This window comes from Trypanosoma rangeli, assembly GCF_003719475.1.
Source record: "Trypanosoma rangeli strain AM80 chromosome Unknown Tra_15.4_contig_00378, whole genome shotgun sequence".
Taxonomy (NCBI): domain Eukaryota; phylum Euglenozoa; class Kinetoplastea; order Trypanosomatida; family Trypanosomatidae; genus Trypanosoma; species Trypanosoma rangeli.
In genome coordinates this window covers 968-15497 of record NW_021706124.1, presented here as the reverse complement: position 1 = coordinate 15497, position 14530 = coordinate 968, and the positions used below count along the sequence as shown (strand labels likewise).

At 45.8% G+C, this 14530-nt stretch overlaps 7 protein-coding genes across 7 annotated transcripts, besides 6 other annotated features; all 7 read left to right on the top strand.

The window, feature by feature from the left end:
• Positions 1-143: 143 nt before the first annotated feature.
• Positions 144-167: a microsatellite.
• A 276-nt stretch (positions 168-443) lies between these two features.
• Positions 444-465: a microsatellite.
• A 102-nt stretch (positions 466-567) lies between these two features.
• TraAM80_08133 (ADP/ATP mitochondrial carrier protein) lies at positions 568-987 on the top strand (the record flags this gene model as incomplete). Its single annotated transcript, XM_029384893.1, has 1 exon — positions 568-987. The coding sequence occupies one exon, from the start codon at positions 568-570 to the stop codon at positions 985-987; it is 420 nt and encodes a 139-aa protein (XP_029235259.1).
• A 241-nt stretch (positions 988-1228) lies between these two features.
• On the top strand, positions 1229-1723 carry TraAM80_08132 (ADP/ATP mitochondrial carrier protein; the record flags this gene model as incomplete). Its single annotated transcript, XM_029384892.1, has 1 exon — positions 1229-1723. One exon carries the CDS (start codon positions 1229-1231, stop codon positions 1721-1723), a length of 495 nt encoding a protein of 164 aa, XP_029235258.1.
• Positions 1724-1915: 192 nt separating this feature from the next.
• Positions 1916-1950: a microsatellite.
• Positions 1951-2224: 274 nt separating this feature from the next.
• Positions 2225-2256: a microsatellite.
• A 781-nt stretch (positions 2257-3037) lies between these two features.
• TraAM80_08131 (uncharacterized protein) lies at positions 3038-4783 on the top strand (the record flags this gene model as incomplete). Its single annotated transcript, XM_029384891.1, has 1 exon — positions 3038-4783. One exon carries the CDS (start codon positions 3038-3040, stop codon positions 4781-4783), a length of 1746 nt encoding a protein of 581 aa, XP_029235257.1.
• A 714-nt stretch (positions 4784-5497) lies between these two features.
• Positions 5498-5528: a microsatellite.
• A 61-nt stretch (positions 5529-5589) lies between these two features.
• Positions 5590-5641: a sequence feature (A-rich).
• Positions 5642-5917: 276 nt separating this feature from the next.
• TraAM80_08130 (GDP-mannose transporter) lies at positions 5918-6940 on the top strand (the record flags this gene model as incomplete). The annotated part of the gene is made up of 1 exon (XM_029384890.1): positions 5918-6940. One exon carries the CDS (start codon positions 5918-5920, stop codon positions 6938-6940), a length of 1023 nt encoding a protein of 340 aa, XP_029235256.1.
• Positions 6941-7729: 789 nt separating this feature from the next.
• TraAM80_08129 (putative exosome subunit rrp6p-like protein) lies at positions 7730-9862 on the top strand (the record flags this gene model as incomplete). Its single annotated transcript, XM_029384889.1, has 1 exon — positions 7730-9862. The coding sequence occupies one exon, from the start codon at positions 7730-7732 to the stop codon at positions 9860-9862; it is 2133 nt and encodes a 710-aa protein (XP_029235255.1).
• A 1214-nt stretch (positions 9863-11076) lies between these two features.
• TraAM80_08128 (uncharacterized protein) lies at positions 11077-12033 on the top strand (the record flags this gene model as incomplete). The annotated part of the gene is made up of 1 exon (XM_029384888.1): positions 11077-12033. The coding sequence occupies one exon, from the start codon at positions 11077-11079 to the stop codon at positions 12031-12033; it is 957 nt and encodes a 318-aa protein (XP_029235254.1).
• Positions 12034-12894: 861 nt separating this feature from the next.
• TraAM80_08127 (putative phosphatidylinositol-4-phosphate 5-kinase-like) lies at positions 12895-14328 on the top strand (the record flags this gene model as incomplete). Its single annotated transcript, XM_029384887.1, has 1 exon — positions 12895-14328. One exon carries the CDS (start codon positions 12895-12897, stop codon positions 14326-14328), a length of 1434 nt encoding a protein of 477 aa, XP_029235253.1.
• Between the last annotated feature and the right edge of the window lie 202 nt (positions 14329-14530).

Below are 14530 nucleotides of genomic sequence, written 5' to 3'. Positions count from 1 at the left end.
TATTGTGTGCTCCTCCTGCATCTTTGTTGCCACCTACTGGCTCCTAATGCTGCTATTTTCCACTTCGGTCTTCTTTTTTCCCCTGCACATGTTGACACAATTGCAGCGAAGGCTCGGTGGGGTGGAGCACACGCACTCACATTGAGAGGAGGGAGGGAGGGGGGGAGAAAAAAAACAAAGCTCTTTTACTGCACAGAGGACACACGCAACATTCATCCAAAGGAAAGAAAGGTTTGGCGGTGAGAAGGGAGGTGCTCCCTCACAAAGGAAACAAGGAGCAAAAGGAAAGAAAGGGGCTCCAGGACAATTGCTGCCACCCAATTTGTGTTTCAACTGCTACTAACAGCTGATCTTGTTGTTGCTATATTGTTTTGGTTTTCAGACCACGCCATCCAAACGGTACGGGAAGAAAAAGAAGGATAAAAAAGGAAGGCACATTCATTACACACACACAAACACACACACGATTACTTGTCTGACTGTCACGTTTAGGCAGATACCACCAACTACGGGCACCTTCAGGAGAAGGATCCATTTTGCAACGTCAAAGGTGACGTGGGGGCGCGAATGCAAATTCAGAAGGTGCACCAGAGTTCGACACTTAGCACCAATGTAGGGGCGGAGACTAAAGACGGACAGTTGCTGTTATCAGAAAAGTCTGGTGAACAGCATTTGCTTTTTAAAAGAGATCGATATACTACACTTGCCACCTTTTTTGCCGGTGGGGTAGCTGGTGCTTGCAGTCGATCATTGACTGCACCGTTAGATCGTATCAAGATCATTGTGCAGGAGGGCCACTTGGTTACAGGACCGTATCAAAGGATATATAGCTTTAAATCAGCTCGGTTGAAGGATGTCTTTAATTTGATTAGGGCGGATGGAGGTTGGCGCGCGTTTTGGCGTGGTAATGGTGTGAATTGTCTTAAGGCGGGTCCAGAGTTTGCTATTGTGTTTTTCACTTCGTCGATACCTTCTATCGCTGTATGAAGACGGTGTAGAGGAGGAACGACGACAGCTGGAGTTGACACCGCAGGGGTTGAGTTCCCGTAGCAAGGAAATTGGTCCCTCCAGAGTCTCGGTGTTACCTCGACCTTTTGATCGCTATGGAACCTTAACCGGTGTTCCCCGCATATTTGTTAACTTTGGCATTGGGGCCTGTGCTGGATTTGGGGCTCAATTCACACTTTATCCTCTAGAAGTCGTCAAAACGCGCATCGCTGTTTCAAAAATGACGGAATTTTGTGGTGGAATTCGCGAGGTTGTAGCGGCAACGTACTGCAATGGCGGCATTGCTGAGTTCTATCGGGGATTCACCCCCAATATGGTAGGGGTGTTCCTTTATCGTGGGCTGGAGGTGGGAATCTACTCCACTGCTCAACAACAGATCATGATGTACAGGATGCATAAGTACGGAATGAACCGCCACGACGCGGCGCTTTCTTATATGGAGACGGCAGGTGTGGGCATGGTGGCCTCTGTGATTGCGCAGACCATGACGTACCCACTCAATGTCGTGCGCACAAGGCTGCAGACACAGGGCATAAACGGGCGGGAGATAAAGTACAAGGGAATGGTGGATTGCTTCATAAAGATGGTTCGTGGGAAAGGAGTGGCGTCGCTCTTTTCCGGCCTTACGGCAAACTATTTAAAGGTGATCCCCGCGAGTACATCCATGTTTGTTGTATTTGAACTGGTGCAGAAGCTCTTAGTCGGCGATGATTGATGGTTAATTAGTGACGGTGAGGGGCGAAGAAGGTATAAAACAGAAGAAACATGGCATGTGCAGGTACCCAAGAGGGGGGAAATGATAATAATAATAAGAGGCATAAAAAGGGATGAGGTTCTTTGTTGACACGACTACAAAATAAAGTGGATTGAGGGAAGATGAGGGAAACGCATCGCATTTTACCTCTGAACACACACACACACAACACAAAACAAAAAAACACAGCAATGGGGATTGGGTGCCTGTGAACGATGCATCATGCCGTTTGTTTCGTTGGTTATGGGCGGTTTCTTCCTCACACCTTGGGCGCGCCGTACTTTTTAATTATCTATTAATTCACAGTATCGCCGCCTCTTTCTTTTCTTCCTGCACCGCTGCTTTTACCTCAGCACGCGTAATATTGCGTTAATTAGTGTAAGGTGATGCAACAACAACAACAAAAAGAAGGTGAAAATGAGGAAGTTACAACAGCGATAAGGAGAAACAGCAAGCAGATTAATATATATATATATATATATATATATATATATTTGTATGCACAGGCATACGTGCAAGGAGTTGTTTGTGCATTCTTCCTCTCGATACGAAATTATTCCACATAAATATGGACAAATCAACGAGGATGAAGGATCAAGAAGACGCGAATTCGTTTGACGCTGTCATTTTTTTCTTGACTTGTGTGACTATTGCGAGGGACCATGTGCTATTTTTTCTTTTCAATTTTTCTTCCATGTGTTCACTTGCGTTGTGACTTTTGTTGAGGGCTAGGAGAGGAGAGGGAATGGATGAGAAGCAGTGTACAACGCTTGTCTCTGGATGAGGCGTATTTTTTTCCTTTGTTTTTTGAGTGGGTGGGGTGAAGGTCTGAGAAACGTGCTGCTTGGTGGTGTTGGTGTTGTTTTTCTTTCCGTTTAGGCTTCTCTCTTTCTGTTTCCGCGTGTGTGCTGCATGCGTCTGCTCTGAGGCAGCTGCAGATGGTGCAAAGTTGTCTACGTAACTCCGGCAGATCACCCAACATGTTTTGCTCATCGGTGAACGGGCATTCTTTTTGTTTTTCCATCGCTATTTACCTTCGTGCACGAAACTACTTGCAATTTTTCTTTTCGTTAGAGAAACAAAAAATAATAATAACTCCCTCCCAAGCTGAAGAGGTTAAAATTCATTGGCGACTCTTTTTATTTGCTGATTATTTTTTTTTCCTGCGGGAACGAAGAGCCTACGGGATTCGCATTAAGGCAACACGACACAACATAGGCGTGTAGGGGACAGGGAGGCAGGAGCCGGAATTTTTGGCTACGTTACGTCTCCAGGATGCCGCGGCGTGACCATTCAACCGAAGAACATGTGTTGTCAGAGGTATCGGCCGGGGCCCCAGGAGGGCCAGACAGGATCACGCATGGCGAAGCTGATGGGGATGAGTGGCAAGCCGATAACCGTGAGAATGGGAATATAAATGAGGATGGGTCCAGGGGTAATCTTCTTGCGCAAGTGGAAATTATGGAGGGTGCCACCATTGAGGAACTTGTGGACCGGGTTGAAATCAAGCTGGATGAACCATGTTCAAATTTGCCTGTATTACGTGCGCAAGAGCTAAAAATTATTGGCCGTTGTGTGACCTTTCTCGGCGAGACCACTGTTGAGGGTCAGCGGTTGTTATTACACTATGAAGGAGTGGTAGCAATGATTACTAAAGACACGGTGGTATTGCTTCAGGTGCATAGATACACGAAAGAAGACTTTGCAAAGTATCAGGAGAGGCTCCATGCAGAGAAAAAGGCGCATAAGAAAGACGCTGAGGGGGGAAGGTATCGTGACGGTGATCAGCATGAGTCTGGAGCATTGCTTGGGAGTGCGGAAATGATGCATTTTTCCCCGACTGGTGGGTCCAATAGCAATGGGGAGGTACATCATGATGCACAGGGTTTTGATTGCAATGTTCTTGTCTCTCAAGACGCACGAGAAAATCCGGAAGAATCAGAGCCAGAACAGCCCCTGACACGTCAAAACCGTCTACTGGGTACAAGAACTATGGGACCGGTGCCATACATGACTTTTTCGCGCCGCCGTATTCATGATGTGGTCTTTGGGCAGGATCCACCGTGGTCATTTTACTCCATTTTTCAAGACCCCTCACGGAAATTTTTTGATATGCAATGCTTGCGAATGTTTGTTCGGCGCTATCTCGTGCATACTAGTCAAAGAAACAATCCACGCAACATGAATTTGCGTCCTTTTATTGAGTGGAGATGCAGCTGTAAGGAAATTGATGATGAATTACTTCTCAGCATTGCCAAGCAGGAGTTAACATATCTTATTAAGACGGAAAGGGAAATAGCAAAGGCCGCTGAACGCTCACTCATTAGCAGAAGAAATCTTTTAAACGCGTATGAATCTTCCCATCGATTATTCCGTTCAACAGGTATTCTTTTCCTTACACGTATTCCTGCCCAAACATTTTCTCTTGCAGTACTTGAAATGTTCGTAGCACTCTTGCTGCTTGCATTTTCAGTGTACTCCTTCACGACGGCACCATCTTTGGTGATATATGGCTACGTGAGGGAATATACATTCTCGGTGACATTTGCTAGCATTATCAGCCTAGTAGCAAGCGGTATGACGGCATCTCACTCCCTTCGAATGCGGTTGCCACTAACGTTTTCGATTTACACTGCACTTCGACTTGTGGCAACAACACTGGCAATTGCTCTGGATACGATGACCTTAGTCATGATAGGGGGGGCAGTGACCTATTCCCGCATACTTGGATATCTCTACGGGGTTGCGCAAGAATCAGCTGAGCTGTGCTATTATTATTTACTCCACAATTGTACAGGATTTGGTGAGACGTGCGCACAAAATGACTCGTCTGTTCTATGTATGCAATTGTGCCCTTCAAATCGCAACAACAGTTGTACCCAGCTGCTGACATCTACTTTTACTCGCATTTTTATTCCGTTCATCGTGATTTCTATGGTGTTGATAGTCTTGTTTCTGATTGATCATTTTTTGCACTACCATCTTTTGAAAACGTCAAGGTTGTTGATGGCACGCATCTAGCTGTTAAACTAACTCACCTCCCTCCACATGGTCGCAAGTCACGCACGTACAGTAAAGGTGAAAACGGATGGGTTGGGGTGAGACAAAGAAGAACAATATATATATATATAATAGTATTAACGGGTCTCTCTTTGACATTTGCACATCACCGTTGCCAGGTGCCCCTGCACTCATGTATAATATACAGATATGGGCATGACAATGTTGAAGTTGACTGTGCTTGTCACATGTTTAGTGCCTTCCAACAAAAGAAGAAATGAGCAATCAGCAATAAGAAGAGATGGCGCGGTTAGGGTTAGGGAATATTGCTACAACAAGAAATGAAATTAAAATAAAATGCATGCAACGAAGTATATAAAAGCAACTATATATATTTGTTCGTCTTTTTCTGTGATGTTGATTTCTGGTGGGCAGGAGCAGAGAGTTGGAGAAGGAGGGAAAGGAAGGTAGACGCACGCGTGCCTCTATGAATACATTTGTGCTGGTTTCTTTATCTCTATCACTGGAGTTGGCTTTTTTGTGCGTATATCATTGCGTTTGCTTCAAGGATAAAGCTCAATAGCCTAAGGTGCATTACTTCTCGCGTTGAATATATCGCACATTTGACGAGCGTTTGCTTTCTTTGTGTTGCCTGCTATTTTCGGACGGATTTTGATCGCATTTGTATGTGACTTCATTTTTTTTTTCTTATTAGTTGGGTTTATGCAAATGTGTTCTTGTCTTGTGCATGTCTTGTTTGTCTTGTGAGAAGCTCGTGGAAGTTATTAGTGCTCTGAAATACGTAGAAATATGTATTTCAATGGTGGTTCTTTTTTTTGTTACTTTTGTCTTTTTGTTTTTCCTTCTTTCTCTTTATCTCGCACCACTGTACATGGAAAGGCGAGGTCACCACTTTTGTGTTTATGAATGCTCTCTTAACGGTAATACCATGATTTTTCTTGTTGTTTTTTTGAGTTTTAATCTTGACTAAAACACAGAATGAAATGTTTTCTCTGTCATGCTATGCCCTTTTTCTTTTGCGTTCTTGTTTTATGTTGTTGTTCTTTTTTTGCTGCCTTGCCCTCTGGGTTGATCCCGTTTTGCGGGCTTGTTGGCGAATAGCTCATAGCTATCTGTGTACTGCGATATTCGTTCATGAAAAGGGTAGAAAAGGGAGGGAAAACTGCAGAGGTTTTGGCCTCCATATTGGCTTACTCCATCTGCAGCATGAGCATGATTATTTTGAACAAACTGGTTATGTTCACTTACGGGCTAAACTTTCCTATGGGGCTGCTTTTCATTCAGAACTCTGGTGCGGTGCTGCTTGTGTCATTTGGGAAGTATATGCGTTGGATTCATTATCCAGACTTCAGTATGGAGGTAACGAAGAAGTGGCTTCCACTTACATTTCTTTTTGTTGCCATGCTGTGGACATCCATGAAAAGTCTTCACACAATGTCCGTATCCATGCAGACGATTATCAAAAATCTTGCCGTGATTTTTACCGCCTTTGGGGATTCAAAGTTTTTCAACAAACATGTCACGCCCCCTATGTATTTCTCCTTTTGCCTTATGTTTTTTGGCAGTTATTTGGGAGCCAAAGGCGACCAATGGGTGACCTCATGGGGTGTATTTTGGACTTGTGCCAACATTGTGTCGACAGTAAGCTACACACTGTATATGAAATTGCTTTTGGGGGATGTAAGTGCCCAAATTGGACGTTATGGACCTGTGTTCTACAACAATTTGCTTTCGCTGCCGTTTATTTTGGCTGCACTCATCACGTCTCTTCCTGACATGCTCACTGGACTATCGAATGCCCCGTTTGACGCAGTTTTTGCGCTCATTTTGATGGTTTTTGCGGGGTCCGTGATGACCTTCGCCGTCTTTTGGTGCATGAAGGAGACGTCACCCACCACGTTTAGCGTCATTGGTGCTGTTAACAAAGCTCCACTGGCCATAATGGGGATGATTGTGTTCAACCAGTTTCCGACCCTTACTGGCTATGTGGGCATTTTTTTGGCTCTTAGCGGGGGATTCATTTACACTTACACGAATGTCTTTAATAATGCAAAGGCACAGGAGCGCGGCCCGGGAATTGGTCCATCATGCACGATACATCAGGAACTCGGTAATGAAGCTGCTTCATCCACAGAAAAGCTTAAAAATGTTCTCTAAGATTTGTTTGTTGTTGGACTGACTTTCTCAGCTTACCCAAATGAATGTATCTCCTTTTCTTTGTGTTAACATGAGTGACCAGTAAGTTAGGGGATATACAAAGCAATTTTTTTTTAAATGGATTGAACACATTTACGTTGCCAGTTGGAGGTGTTTAAAGTTTGTAGTGGCGCATTACGTTGGCTGTCCTTATTTAGGGTGGAGCTCTCTTTTATTATTTTGTTACCCCTTACTCTTTATCACTCATTCATTTCATTTTTTTGTTTTTCAGTGAGTGATGGAGGGGGTGGGGAGCGGTGACGGTAATGATGCTGCGTGGGTCTCTTTTCTAATTTGTGGTTAAAATTGTGGTTTAAACTAAACCGTATATCGCGCAAGCGCGAAAAGTCACAGCGGAGTCAACCCGTCATTGTTAAGATGTGGCTGTTACGGTCATGTTTTAAAGGAGAACGAGGCATATTCTTAGTAATTGCACTTTAGAAGAAGGGGATTTTTGCCTATCCCGTATTTTTTCCTCTATTTTATGTGTCATAATGTAGAAGGGATGTAGAGTTAAAATGCTTGTATTTTATGAGAAGACGATCGGTATTTTAAAAGGATTCTTCTTATTGTGTGTGTTTCTATGGGTTTGCCATCTTGTTGAATAATTCTGACAACAACACAGAAAAAAAAAAAAGTGTTGCATGCATCTTGTCCATCTTATCTTCCAAAACTTTTTTTTTCATTTGTGGTATGCATGAGTAGTAGAAACAAGGAAAAGAGGACGTGTCGTGACCGGTGACGTGTGGCATGTCAGGCAAGCTTCCGCAGACGAAGGACATTGTGAATGGGGCCTTTGGGTTGGTGAAAGAGTATAGTAAGTTGGCGAGCGAACTCCCACTGGATGACTATGACTACCACATGGCCTTCCCTGGGTTTAGGCAGCAAATCCGTCGACACAGCGATTCACTTGTTGAGTTCATGGACAGATGTTGTCAGCTACTTCCCGAAAAACGGCGAACGACGTTCCAGGAAGGTACGGACACTTTGACAGACCAGCGGCGCGCAGCGGTCATGGAGGCGGTGGATTCGCTTTTGGAGAATGTTGATGGGTTGCTGGATGATTTGAAAGGAAGGCGGTTGAATGCAAAAGAGCAGCTATCTGTAACATTTGGTTCTGAGCTGCAAATCTCTTCCTCTGCCGTAGGTGGGGGTGACTATGTAGTTCGTCCGCAACTGACGTTTGATCAACCTGTGGACAACCGTCCCACACCGTTTTCTCCTGTTTACTACGATGAGAAGGGTGAACGGCATGTGGCACAGCCTGGTGTGCACCCATTTGCGGAGGTGATTAAAAAGTTGTCTATTCCTGAGGAGCAATTGATTGGTTGTGCAGAAACGCCATATCTTCCTTTAGCTGCATGTCCACTTCTTTTTGTGGATTCCACGGCTGACCTTGAGGAGGTTGTGCTTGCACTCCTGAAGGAGAAGGAGATTGCAGTGGATTTGGAGCATCATGATTTCTACTCCTATCAGGGCTTTACATGTCTTATGCAGATCAGTACTCGGAGGGAAGATATCGTGATTGATTGTCTTAAATTGCGCTCGTCGATGCATCTGTTAGCACCTGTGTTTTTGAGTCCCAGTATATTAAAAGTCTTCCATGGAGCACGCGAAGACGTTCGGTGGTTACAGAAAGACTTTGGACTTTATCTTGTGAATTTTTTTGATACAGGGATAGCTCTGCAAGTGTTGCACATGCCACACAGCTTAGCTTTTGCTGTGGATCATTTTTGTCAAGTGAAACTGAACAAAAAGTATCAAACGGCAGATTGGCGTATTAGACCCATTCCAGCGGAAATGGTGGCATACGCCCGGCAGGATACCCATTTCCTCCTATACGTATATGATCGGTTAAAGACGCTTCTTCTTAATAGCGAGGGTCGGGCCTCAATAGGGAATCTGCTTGTGCACGTGATGAATGAGAGCCGTCGATTGTCGCTGGAGCTTTACGAGAAGCCACAACTAGACCCTGACGCAACGTATAAAATTGCCCTGGGGAGAAGCTTGGGTGGGTTGTCTTCCACACAAATGCAGGTGGCACGAGACGTATTTAATTGGCGAGATGCCGCCGCCAGAGAGGTTGATGATTCGCCTTCGGCTGTTTTACATCTTTCCGCTGTGTTGAGCATTGCTACCAAACTCCCGACTTCTGCCAATGACATTCTTAAATGTTGTACCCCGGTGAGTATGGTGGTGCGCACCAATGTGATGAAGCTCGTTCAGCTTGTGAAAAATGCGGTGGGCAATGATGCCATTGCACAAAAGCCAGAGTTCGAGACAAAGCTTAAACCTGCATTGCGTAATGTGGGGGCGATGCCACGTGTGATTGGTGTTTATCGTCCTATGACAGGAACGCTTCCGTCCATAGAGCAGCGGCCACGTCCATCGTTTCTGAAGGAGGAGACTGCCGCGGTGCAGCTTACGGCGCCTTCTGCATGGTTTAAAGCTATGTGCAACCTTGCTGCCGTTTTTCGAGACAAGCGTCTTCCAACCATCGCGCTTCCCGGTCACGATGTGGTGGTGGCGTTAATGCGGGCAAATACGGTGGAGAAGCGCTCACGAGATACCACGGAGATAACAGAGAAATGTGAAGCTATAAGCACTGTGTCAGATGAAAAGGCACATGGGGATGATATCCACAATGAGGATGCGGAAGAAGTTGCAATGCGAGGAGAGGAGGACACGACGGTTGGCAATCGAGATGCGTGTGAGGCGGAGGAGGATATAAAAGAAAAAGAAGCAAACGGAAAGGATGGAGCCAAGGGTCAGACGATGAAACTCGAGGAGAAGGCTGTCGCGCTTAGACAGGTGTACGGTACAGGGGGTGCGAATCGCAAAAGGGCGAAGGTGGATAAGCTCAAGCGGACTGGTGGTTCGTAATCTGTAAGAAGAGAAAGAGATAGAAAGAAAAAAGAGGATGAAGAAGAAACACATGAAGTGGAAAAATCCCATGATACGCGTTTGGGTATCACCATTCCCTGATGAGAGGACAACGGAGAAAAGGATGAATGAGAGGAGCAACATAAAAATGGAAGGAGAGGGGGTGTCAATAAAGAAAAAAAAAGAGGACAGAGGCAAGAATACTTCGTCTTGGTTATTGCTGTTTGCCCCCTTGCTGCTGTTATAACGGGACGAGGAGAATGAGTTTTCAGTGGTAATGTGGTGGATCTCTTGGCACACTCTGAGTTCATATGCGCAGCGGTGACCCACCTGTACTGGTGTTCTCTTTGTAGTTGTTTATTCTCTTTTCCTCTCTCTTGTATTGATAGCTTGTTTGAGTTAGTGCGTAGCATGCAGGCCATGGTCAGGGCAAGACTGAGACCACTATGAAGCTGTGGAGATGCTTCAGTAGGTGCGTGCGATGTTGTGCCACCTTGGCGTTTCTTTCGTGCCTTATTCTGGGCCTGCTGCTGAAGGGCGCAGACGAAGACAGTAGCGTTAAACATACACCGCCGCCAGTGCCAAGCGGTCAGCCAGAGGGTGATGCCTGCAGCAGTGCGACCAGTTGTCTTGATTGCCTATTTCCCGATACTCGCGTGGGAACCTCCCTCGATGTGAGCCTCCCATCGATGGTTTGCTCTTGGTGTGCGGCGAGTGGGCGTTGCGTGAATCGGGTTAAATGAGCTGCATGTGACGATTTGGAAGCGCGAGTGTGTCCTGCGGTGCTGCATACTACTATCCCGCTGTTTTTTAGTGGGTTCACGTTGGCATTCGAAAGGGTGGACCAGAGGCCCTTATTCAACTGTTTCTGGCGCTGCATCGCTGGGGATTTCGCGCCACGCCAGACACACGCACGAAGGAACAGGGTGACAGGGTGATCGTGTGGTTACTTTTTTTCAGAAAGGTGTACGGTACGCATTTGCGTTTGATCACGCACCACCGTTGCGTTGGTTTAAAAGCTATAAATCATGGCATGAGTCTGCTGTGGAAGGGGGGATGTTCTTTGTTGCAACATAGACATGGCCATGTGTGCGCAGGAATCATTTGGAGGCAAGGGTAAGTCAAATGCAGTGACATCTTACTGTGTGGCGCAGGCGTGATCGATCACAGTGTACCATTGCGGGACACACAAGCTATATTGCAATGTCTCTTATATGAACCAGTCAAAGCTTGCATTACTTTTTCCATGCCTTTCCCCACATATTGTGGAGTTGACGCAGAGTAAATCGTTGTGGCGTAGGCCAAAGAAACAGGTGCAAGGCCCACCCTTATTAGTGCTGTTGGATTCTGATGTAAAGCTAGGTCGTGATGATTTTGTAAGTTATCATGGGGTACCAAGAAACGTTATACGGGCGGCCGGTTTTGCCCCGGAGAAACTATACACATTGTACGGAGAGGCCATCGCGGGTATTGACCTACGGCTTCCAGGTGCTGAGCGATTTATATTTGAGACCGTCTTGTTTGATGTGTGTCTTGTTGTGGACGACGCTTTGGTCGGCAGGTGTAAACAAGGCGCCCCGCTTCCTGGGGGATTTCGCGTTCCTTCAGGGGATTTGGTTACATTAAACGCCGTTGTGAATCGTTGTGTTCTCGGCTATGGCGCCGTTATACCTTTATTCAGTGAGCTAAAGCAATTCTCTTTACAGAAAAGAAGCGTTTTTGAACGGCAGGTGCGACATTATTTTTCCAACAGTGTTCACGTTGTGCCGGTTGTGTGTTCTCAAGGGCAATCGGATGCGTACCTCGTTCGCTTTCTGTTGAACGTCCTCTTGTATATTCCCTTCGCCACGTTGGAGGTGCGTCTGGCGGATGGGGTTGATGGGCTAACGGAGTGGCAACGTATGCACCTGCCAAGTCAAAGCTGGTTGGCGGTTGTACGCTTCGTTCATATGAGCCCGCAGGACACGGTGTCTATGTGCGAGGCAAGCAAAGAGGTTACAGATGACGCCTGGAAACCGTATCAGCGCACCACGATGCAGTTGGAGCGGGCCATATTTTCCAGTAGGGGTAATACTGTTCTTAGCAACAAGAAGCGTTCTATTCTGACACTTTTTGTTCCTATTGATGTCATTCTGATAAGTGAAGATGTTGCTCATTATATTACCCCTTAACTTGCCCTACTGCGCCGTGGTGGACGAGCTGCAGGAGAAGCACCACATGCTACCGTCAGGTTGGCTTTTTTTTTACTTAAAGCTGGAGCGGAGATGACGCAAAATGTGCTGCTAATGGCGGTCTGGACTGCCGGTCTTTCCTTCTTTCGCTGTGAACGTGCCGCACGCACGGACGTGACTCTATTCAAGAATGTTTGTCAGCGTGAAGGGAGTCACCCGGCGAGTGTGCCAACGGTATCCGGCCGCACAGTAGTTATCCATGACGACGGTCTTAATATGCCATTAGCCCGTTTGGTGTTGTCTAGAGACGGGACTGAAGATTATGTTCGCAGCGCGTGGGGATTTATGTGCCAGCACGCTCTTTGGAAGGACCTTGTCGGTGGTTGTTAAGTTGTTCTTCACTCTCAATTAGGGCCAAAATAGTAAAAATGGGAAAAAATGGCCTATTCGGTGCTGTGGGTGGCCTACGTGGGGCGGCTACACCCACCTCAATAAACGTGAACGTGTGTACACGCTGTTGCACGCTGCAGGAGTCACACACGCACAACCCCCCCTCCCTCCTCCTACCAAAAAAAAAAAAAAAACACAGCAGCGGCAGCAAGAAGCTTTTGCCTGAAAAGAAGCCAACATTAAGAAAAATTTTTATAACATCCAAAAAGAGGGGTGAACAAAAAAAAAGCACTCATGCCTTGGGAGCTTCTGAAAGTAGCAGTGTCTTCTATGTATGTAATATTGTTTTTTTTTCTTACTTTTCTTTTTAAAAATTTTTTCCCCCGTTTTAACTTTTTTGTTTTGTGTTTGATCGATAGATGGCAGTCCGGTTAGACGTGACTTCCACGTATTTAAGTAGTGTATTCGTTGATGCCATACAACAGAGAGGTTATTGCTTCCATCTCGTTTGAGACCGATTCATCCCCTTCTAATGGCACACCCAGGCGAGGTAGTTTCAATGAGGCAGTGAGGGAACGCGGGTTATTTGATGCTCCAGGAGACCCTATGCCGCAGCAAAACGAGTCAACGCGCAACATTATTCGCTGCATGAAATGGGCCCTGGGACGGAGTATCAAAAGTATCTCTAACCCGGCCAAACAGCGAGCGCTGAATCCGAAGAAAGACTTCACAATTGAGATAACCATCGAAGCTAAGGCAAAAAGCAAAGGTGGATCGGCCATCAGCTGCTGCGGTGGCGTACCCGCGGTGAAGCATCGGACTCCAAAAGTGTTGTCTGTTAACGAGACTGGAACTTTCAAGTCTGACTTTGCTCATAGTGACACGGATGATTACGACGACGATGGCCCACAAATTTCTTTTAAGTTTACTGACTACTCTCCGATGTGTTATCGTCACATACGGGAATTTTTTAATATTGACCCAATGTCTTATTGTGAGGTACTGATGCGAAGTAGGTGGCATAGCACCCCTACTCCTGGAAAGTCGGCGGCACAGCTTTTCTTCTGCGGTAAGGACTGGATTATAAAAACCATGACTACAGAGGAAAGTGAGTTTTTACGCAGTATCTTACATCGGTACTACTTTTTTGTACTAGATAACCCACACACGCTTCTGCCGCATTTTGTTGGACACCATCGTCTTGAAATTGCTGGAGAAAAGATAAATTTTATTATAATGCAGAATGTTTTTGCGACAGGAAATGCCATACACGAAAAGTATGATCTCAAGGGAAGCACCGTAGGACGTTTTGCAACTGAAGCTGAAAAAAGGAAACAGACTTGCACACAAAAGGATCTTGATTTAAATCGTCCTATACATGTGGGTCCTGCGCGAAGGGCACAAGTTATTGAACAAATTAAGAATGACTGTGAATTCTTGAAACGCTCCCACGTCATGGACTATTCGTTTCTAGTTGGAATTCATATCTTGCCAGCGTCCGATCCACGGAGTGTAGGAAGTGGTGCGACAGGAGTAAAAGAAAACCTACCATTTAGTCCATTACCGTTTCAGGTGTTTGCCTTGGACGGTGCAGCAGCTAATGTTGTTTTGGATGGGCAGATGAATGGGACAACTGGCGGCCTCCACGTCTCTACACCCGAGCCTGTCATTGATGGACGATGCTTTACTGCAGATGAAGGTGGCATGCGTAGCACATACCAACCAGGAACTCGGAGAGAAATATATTACATTGGAATTATTGATATATTGCAGAGGTATAACGCTTGGAAGTATTTGGAGACTACATTTTTGGGTTTGGCACAGGACTCAAAGAAAATATCTTCTGTTCCTCCCCGAGAATACGCGGAGCGTTTTGTGGCGTTTGTCTCCTCTATTATTGTGTGAGGCAACGACGCATGGGCCACTGAGAGTTGCAAGGGAGGTGAGTGCGGAGGGACAATGTTCCTCAATGTAGCCAAATAAATACTTGCGGATGTACGTACATCTAATTTTCTTCTGCGCTTCCTTTACATTAAATGCTTTGCTCTTGCGGCTGTGCCTCGGTTTTCTTCTCTGTATGTGTATGTGTGTGGTTGATGAACAAAGT